Source organism: Vipera ursinii, assembly GCF_947247035.1.
Source record: "Vipera ursinii genome assembly, chromosome: Z".
Taxonomy (NCBI): domain Eukaryota; kingdom Metazoa; phylum Chordata; class Lepidosauria; order Squamata; family Viperidae; genus Vipera; species Vipera ursinii.
Genome location: NC_139517.1, coordinates 26,221,683 through 26,229,990, shown reverse-complemented (window position 1 = coordinate 26,229,990; position 8,308 = coordinate 26,221,683). Strand labels below are relative to the sequence as shown.

General features: G+C 40.4%; 1 protein-coding gene across 1 annotated transcript; it reads left to right on the top strand.

The window, feature by feature from the left end:
* Positions 1–487: 487 nt before the first annotated feature.
* Positions 488–7,708, top strand: LOC310648546 (C-X-C motif chemokine 2-like). Its single transcript, XM_083376446.1, has 4 exons — positions 488–742; positions 1,719–1,824; positions 1,926–2,010; positions 5,821–7,708. The coding sequence occupies exons 1-4, from the start codon at positions 544–546 to the stop codon at positions 5,830–5,832; spliced, it is 402 nt and encodes a 133-aa protein (XP_083232572.1). The 5' UTR covers positions 488–543; the 3' UTR covers positions 5,833–7,708.
* Positions 7,709–8,308: the final 600 nt, after the last annotated feature.

The following is an 8,308-nucleotide window of genomic DNA, read 5'->3' as shown; positions in this document are numbered from 1 at the left end:
AAAAATAGTGGCCTTTTCCTAGTTGCAAGAACTACACACCCAAACCATGAAAATCCTTCTGCAAAATAACTTTGGATTTTTTTCATTAATGAAATTAAACAAGAATTAAGGAAAAAAGAGAGTATTTACATATAGGCACACAATTGGTTTTAGTATGGATTAGAAAAAAAAGGAAAAAAATAGATGGAAACATGCTGTTATGAAAGGAAGAAAGCTGCTCTTTTACTGGTCTATTAAGGGGAGCAATGCAATGCTTACAATATGCACACAAGTATGTGGGCAAACATGGAAGAGTTTATTTCAGAAGTTCCAGAAACGGTTGGAAAATGGTACGCATACTCGCATCTGATCTTCCCCTTTCCCACGACATCTGAAACAATCTCACTAGTTTTGCAGAGGCTTAACATCCGTCAGGAAAGGTTCAGCCTACCTCGCCAACGCAGGGGCCGTGAGTCGTCCTCCTGCACTGTATTTTTTCCCCCGCGGAAAACTTACGCAATCCCCTGCCCATAATGAAACGCGTCCTGGTCCAAGGCAACGTTAATGGGGTGGGCTTATTCTGAGTCAACTGTCCCTTGCCTTGCCATTTACAAAAGTATAAAAAGCCTGCAGCGGGCACTCCGGAGTATCTTCCAGCCTCCCCGACGCAAGATGGACCGCCAACTTTTCAGCGCGTCTTTTCTGCTTCTTTTCTTCCTCACGGTCCTGGTTTCCTCGACCGGGAACGCCTCGCCTAACGAGGGTAAGCGGGCCTCACTTTTATAGTGGCTTTGCGAGCGAGTGGCAGGGAAACAAGCGGAGGCGCGAGAACCGCTTTCGCTGTGCAGTTGCCTCTGGTGCGCGTGGAATAGAGGTGGTCTCTTTCCCGTCTTTCCTCGAGTCAAGCGTAGCAAAGGCCTAGGGCAGGGGTAGGCAACCTTGGCTCTTTTATGACTCATGGACTTCAACTCCCAGAATTCCTGAGCCATGCTGGCTCAGGAATTCTGGAAGTTGAAGTCCATGAGTCATAAAAGAGCCAAGGTTGCCTACCCCTGCCCTAGGGGCTCCTTACTTGAGGAAAAAAAATGAAATGAGAGGAAGCTCCACCGACAAAGACCTCTGATCCTATGTGAGCTTGCTGAGGGAGAAAAAGTCTTTAAAAAGAATATTAGTGTAGCAGATTTTTTTTTAAAAAAATCAGTAATAATAAAAACATTAAATATCTTCATTTTGTAGTAACAATAACAATATGCAATTAAACATACTAAGAAGAGTTAAGAAAGCCACAATATCGCTTAGAAAGAGAAGATAAAATACAAATGCATTGTAATGCTGTAAAAAAGATCAGAAGCCACTCCTTTATGTTGTCTTTTTCTCCTGTCTTTTTTCTTTTCTTTCTTATTCACTTAATAATCTTTACTTTTACAAAAAGTATTGTTTGTATTTTGCAAAAAAAACTTTTTAGAAGTTTAAAGAAGAGCAAGAAACTGAAATGCAACGAAGTCATTTTAGAGCCTGAAATGACTCTTTCTTTATGCATTGCAAAAACTAACCAGGGTTGGATTTCACATCCTTTGAATAGTGATGGATCCACTCTGGTGCATTTTGAGGGGCCTCTGTCTTACTGCTTGTACTTCAGATAAATGGTCTCCAGGCTTAATATGTTAGGCAATGATTGTGGAGCTAGTTTGGATGATGTCTTATCATTCAAATTTTTCCTGGTTTCTTTGTCTCCACAGATAATAGGTGTCAGTGTAACAGTATAAAGTCATCTGTCTCACCAAGAAATATTCATTCTGTAAATTTAATCCAGCCAGGACCACATTGCAGTGTTCTGCAAGCCATGTAAGTGTCTTCTGGCCTGACTATATTCCCTTCTTAAAAAGAGTGATGGTTATATAAAAGTGGTTCATTCATGCAGCCATTTTCTCTATTTTATCTATCAGAGCTACCTTGAAGAATGGGACTGAAACCTGCCTGAATCCAGAAGCACCTTGGGTCCAGCGCTTTATCCAGATTCTCCTGAACAGGGTATCTATCTTAAATATTCAGAGGAAGTGAATGGGTTTAAAGAACACTTCTAAAATAAAATGACCTTACTGGATTTAATTGAAAATGGATATTTTATCTTTACATAAGGCTTTAGAAATGTCCTTGCATTGCTCTTTGCCATAGTTAGTATCCTATTGGCCTGAGGCACCAGTTGAATTTGGTATCAGAACTAAAGAAGTGGTTGCAATAGTTTTCTTGACTTTGATTAAATCCATACCTATAAGTAGTCCTCTACTTACAGTATGATGTTCATGAACTATTCAAAATGAAGAAATGAAGAAACTTACAATGCCTGCCCAAAATTACACCCACTGCAGTGCCCTTGAACAAAAGTTGAGTGCTTGGCAATTACTGTATTTTTCCGTCTATAAGACACACCCTTGTATAAGATGCTCTCGCATGTGAGTTTCTCTGTGCTGATCAGCTGTTTTACGGAGTGCCAAACAGCTGAGCTAGCAAATCTGGAAATTCGGCCAGCCGACAATCTTGCCCCCTCCTGTTAGTGCCAAGCCCATAGGGGCTTGACAGCTGCACCAGGCGGCATGGCAACCCACACTGGCATTCCCTGGGCTCTGAAGGTTAGCATTATTTTTCCTTGTATAAGATGCTGCACTTGTATAAGATACACCTGATTTTTGAACAGGGCATTTGCAGGAAAAAATAGCATCTTATACACGGAAAAACACAGTAAGCTGTCCTTAAAACTGAGTGCAGGAATGCTTCACCAACCTACTCACTTATCTTTTCCCAAGGCTTGGGCCTATTTCTCACTCTGTTAAGTACTTGCAATTCTTAGGCCTGCTTCCCATCTGGCTGGGTCTCACACCCTTCTCCCCACCCCTTACTACAGCTTGGTCCACTTACTTTTTCTGTAGATTTCCTTTAGAAAGCAGCCACTCTGTCATGTGGCCTTCCTACATAGACTAAATCACCTTCTGGAAGGACAGCTGGCTGATCCATCCTTTGGCCTGAGTACTGAATAGTGGCCATGTGGCACTGTCCCAGAAGTGAGTGTCATTTTGGAGTAACTTTCAAAATGAAACCCACTTTCGGAATGTAATCTCCATGTAAGAAGATTGTGTGGTGAAGCAGCTGCTTCCTGAAGGAAATATGTGCAAAACGTATGTGAGTTAAGCTATGATGGGTAAGGTGGAGAGTGCGGTACCCAGTTGGAAGTAGGCCCAAAGTCTGTGGGGACCCTGCAAGGCAGGAGGCCAAACACAGTGTGGGGATGGCAGGCTCACACTTGTGCTGGGATAGTGCTGTACTATGGCTTTAGGTCTGTGTTAGGCCTCCCAGGGCCTTCCCTATCTGAGGCACCCTATGTTCTACTTAAATACTTGCCTGATGACTTGCAGAGCATGGATTGAGGTAATTAAGCTAGGTGCTCATATGCACACCTCCCTTAATGACTATCATGACTTGTAACTGCAATGAGCAGGCTCCATTATAGTCATAAGTCAAAGACTCCCTGAATTAGCTACTGAATTCTGAATTTTATTTTATCTTGACTCTTGACTCTTAATTTTTCTTGACTCGTAGATCAATATTACCTGATCAAAGTGACTGTGATTGCAAAGAACATTCAAATATGGCATTTGCATTGTAAAGTGTCATGAATTGGTTCAGTTTCAGCAGTACTTAAGCACAGTGAATATGTAAATGAGTATAAATGATGGTGGTTGTTGTTGTTAGCTGTGAAGTCGTGTCCGACCCATCACGACCCCATGGACAATGTTCCTCCAGGCCTTCCTGTCCTCTACCATCTTCTGGAGTCCATCTAGGCTCACGCCTACTGCTTCAGTGACTCCATCCAGCCACCTCATTCTCTGTCGTCCCTTTCTTCTCTTGCCCTCAGTCTTTCCCAGCATTAGGCTCTTCTCCAGTGAGTCCTTCCTTCTCATTAGGTGGCCAAAGTATTTGAGTTTCAACTTCAGGATCTGGCCTTCTAAAGAGCAGTCAAGGTTGATCTCTTCTAGGATTGACCGGTTTGATCGCCTTGCAGTCCAAGGGACTCGCAGGAGTCTTCTCCAGGACCAGAGTTCAAAGGCCTCAATTCTTTGGCGCTCAGCCTTTTTTATGGTCCAACTTTCACTGCCATACATTGCAACTGGGAAGACCATAGCCTTGACTATACACACTTTTGTTGACAGGGTGATGTCTGCTTTTTAGTGTGCTGTCTAGATTTGCCATGGCTTTCCTTCCCAGGAGCAAGCATCTTTTAATTTCTTGGCTACAGTGCCCATCTGCGGTGATCTTGGAGCCCAGTAAAATAAAATCTGTCACTACCTCCATTTCTTCCCCATCTATTTGCCAGGAATTGAGAGGGCCAGATGCCATGATCTTGGTTTTCTTAATGTTAAGTTTCAACCCAAGTTTTGCACTCTCCTTCTTTACCAGTAACAAGAGGCTCTTTAGTTCTTCTTCACTTTCTGCCATTATACATTATACAATGTTGTGAACCTCCGTCCATAATTCTTCAGGCAATCTGTCTATTAGATCTAATTCCTTAAATCTATTTGTCACCTCTACTGTGTATTCATCAGGGATACGATTCAGTTCATATCTGAGTGGCCTAGTGCTTTTCCTTACTTTCTTCAATTTAAGCCTAAATTTTGCAACGAGAAGCTCATGGTCTGAGCCACAGTCAGCTCCTGGTCTTGTTTTTACTGACTGTATAGAGCTTCTCCATCTTTGGCTACAGAGTACATAGTCAATCTGATTTCTGTGTTGACCGTCTGGTGATGTCCATGTGTAGAGCCTTCTCTTGGGTTGTTGGAAAAGAGTGTTTGCTATGACCATCGTATTCTCTTGACAAAATTCTGTCAGCCTGTGCCCTGATTCATTTTGTACACCAAGGCCAAACTTGCCTGTTATTCCGGTTATCTTTTGGCTTCCTATTTTAGCATTCCAATCCCCCATGATGATAAGGCATCATATTTTGGTGTTAGTTCTATAAGGTGCTGTAGGGCTTCATAGAACCGGTCAATTTCATCCTCTTCAGAACCGGTGGTTGGGGCATAGACTTGGACTACTGTGATATTGAATGGCTTGCCTTGGATTCGAACTGAGATCATTCTGTCATTTTGGGGATTGTATCCCAATATTGCTTTTCCTACTCTTTTATTGACTGTGAAGGCTACTCCACTTCTTCTGAGGGATTCTTGCCCGCAGTAGTATACCTGATGGTCATCTGAATTAAATTCACCCATTCCTGTCCATTTTAGTTCGCTGATTCCTAAGATGTCGATGTTCAGTCTTGTCATCTCTTGTTTGACCACGTCCAGCTTGCCTTGATTCATGGATCTTACATTCCAGGTTCCTATGGAGAAAAAATCTTTACAGCATTGGACTTTCCTTTCACCACCAGGCACATCCACAGTTGAGCATCCTTTCGGCTTTGGCCCAGTCACTTCATTCTTTCTGGCACTACTAGTACTAGCCCTCTGCTCTTCCCCAGTAGCATATTGGACACTTTCTGACCTGAGGGGCTTATCTTCCAGCGTTTTGCCTTTTGGTACTGTCCATAGGGTTTTCATGGCAAAGATACTGCAGTGGGTTTCCATTTCCTTCTCCAGTGGATCACGTTTTGTCAGAACTCTCTGCTGTGACCTTTCCGTCTTGGGTGGCCCTGCATGGCATAGCTCATAGCTTCATTGAATTATGCAAGCCCCTTCGCCACGACAAGGCAGTAATCCACGAAGGGGTAAATGATGGTAGTTATGTATAAATTTATGCTTTAGTAACATTTTATTTCCAATATTTATATTTTGCTGTTTAAATCTACAGGAAAACAACTAACAAGCTATGCAGAATGGACGCAATGGAAGATAGGAGAAAGAAAAAAAATGCTAGAAAATTGCATAAAAGAAAGAAAGAGCTTGCTGCCTTTGATGATTTTATAAGGAATCTTTCAAACGCTGCTTTCTTGCTTTGCATCATTATACATTAAATGTACAACAGGTGGCAGCATCTAACTGATCTGGACTGATCTCAGATATTAAGTGGTGCAATTCCTGATTGCTGCAGGATTGTCTATATATTCCAGAGTTGTTAGTTAAAATTGAGTGAGGAAAATCAGGAAAACAAAATAAAAACCACCATCATAGAAGGCTATAGTAAAACATTTCTGTAACCTTGTTAAGAAAATTGCATTTATGTCCTCATCAGAATTGGAGCTGATTGTTTTGTGTGCATCTTCATCTTTGCTTTTACATTTTAATAATTGCTTCTTTGGTTTCTTTTGAACTGGAGAGGAAAACATATATACAATAAATATATACAATAAATAAATAATTTTTTCCTAATCTTAATTTGTTTTTTGAGTTTGGGGATATATTTTAGGAATTAAATGATGTGCTAAATAAAAAAACAAAAAAAATACTGACTGATATAAGATACGTTCTTAATATGAAGTAATTAACTAGGATTAGGGTCTTGGGGATGAGGTCACTGGTAATAACGGGGAATTCTGATGCAACATTTGGAGTACTCTAGTGAATTTTAGTCAAACATTCTCCAAAGGCTTACCCAAGAGCAAAAAACTGCACAGGGTAGTTCCTTTATTATGAAATTTTTGCTTTAAAAAGGCAGACTATCAAGGAAATTGAACATAAGTGGCTTGGTCAATAAGAACCACAGCAGGAACAGAGTAGGATGGGATTTGAATGGAGGCCTTGGAATGGGAAATGGAGGGTTAAGGCTAGGATTAGGCTTCTCTCTCAACTGACAGCAAAAATGATACAGCAGTGAGTTTTTTAAAAAGGGGAAAGCTCAGGGAAATTAAAATTGCAATTGTTAAAAATTTGCCTCTGCTCAATCAGGAGTTTTTAGTATGCAAAGCAAATGATCTAGCCACATATTACTGCAGAATATCAGTTACACATAGTTTAGGGAACCAGAGCTGGGAACATGCAAGAAAAGAATTTTTCTTCTAAAGCTTGTTAACTGTGTGCACATAGGCGTTCATTCTGATGCTTCAGCTTGTTAAGTTGAAGTTTGTGCAATAAGATCCACCTATAGAAAGTAAATTGAGAATTGCACTCCTGGCATGCAGGAGAATTGTCTACTAGCAGCCTTAGGCAATCTAGACTGACCAGCTGACCAGTTGTGCCAAAGCTCTCTGACTGCAGAAATTTGTCTGGCTGGGTCATGGTTCAGTTGACATCAGAATAGAACAAGGCCAAGTTAAGGTGTGTCCTTTCCCAATATTTGCTTGGGGCATTGTATTTATCTTCAGAGCAAATTAAAGATTGAAAGTTTAATGCAAGTTCACTTCCAAGTAAAGGTGGGGTAGAGCTTTAATTCTGCATTAATCAAGATTCCAACTTCCTCTCTTCTGGGTTCTGCCTCCCTCTGGCTTGGGAATTGGAAGGAGATAACCTGCATTACCAAGTTCTGATGGACAATTTTAATATCTGATCCTCACTTAAATCTATACTTTTTAGTGCTTTTTTGTTCTTACTCAGTTTCCAGCTTTTGAAGTCTTATATTGCCACTGGAAAGAGTAGATTTTTTTTTAAATTTCCCGATCCTATTATCAAAAAGGCTAAAGCATGCTGGCAATACATTACATACTGCATATCTACTTGGTACCATATATTCATAGCCATTCAACAGGTAGTTTGAATCACACTAGCTAAGTATTAAGTTAAGTGTAAATGTTATTTCTTCATTGTCTGATTTATGTATAAACACCAAATGTTTGACAGAAGTGAACTTTGCATTTCTCTACCACTTGTTCTGCATTAATGAGGAAAATATGGGTTTTGTCCTTATCTTCCTCTTCTGTGTTCAATTACCTTTGTTAATAGTATGAATAAATAATGTTTTCTGTATTAGCTCAGCTTACTTTAACTTGTGTTCGTAGGATAAACCCATTTATCCTGAATGGACTACAAGCAAAATGAACATAGAATTTTGCTGTGTTATGTCAAAAGAGAGAACAGGCAATTTAAGAAGGATATAATCAAAGCTTCTAAAGTGAAAAATGTGGAGATGGTTTATAGTAACAGCAATTTAGTCTCTTTAAAGTTAAAAGGGTAGAATATATAATCTCATAGCTAATGTTTAAGGCAGCAGGCTGGAAACCAGTAGATTGTGAGTTGAAGTCCTACCTTAGGTGTGAAAGCTGGGTGGGTGATTTTCAAATCAGTCTTTCTCTCTCAGCCCAGCTAACTTCACAGGGTTGTTGTGAGAATAATAGGAGAAGTATTAGGTATGTCCAAGCAGAGGCTTGGATCCAAGTACAGATAGTTGAGTTAGTAGTCCAAGAATT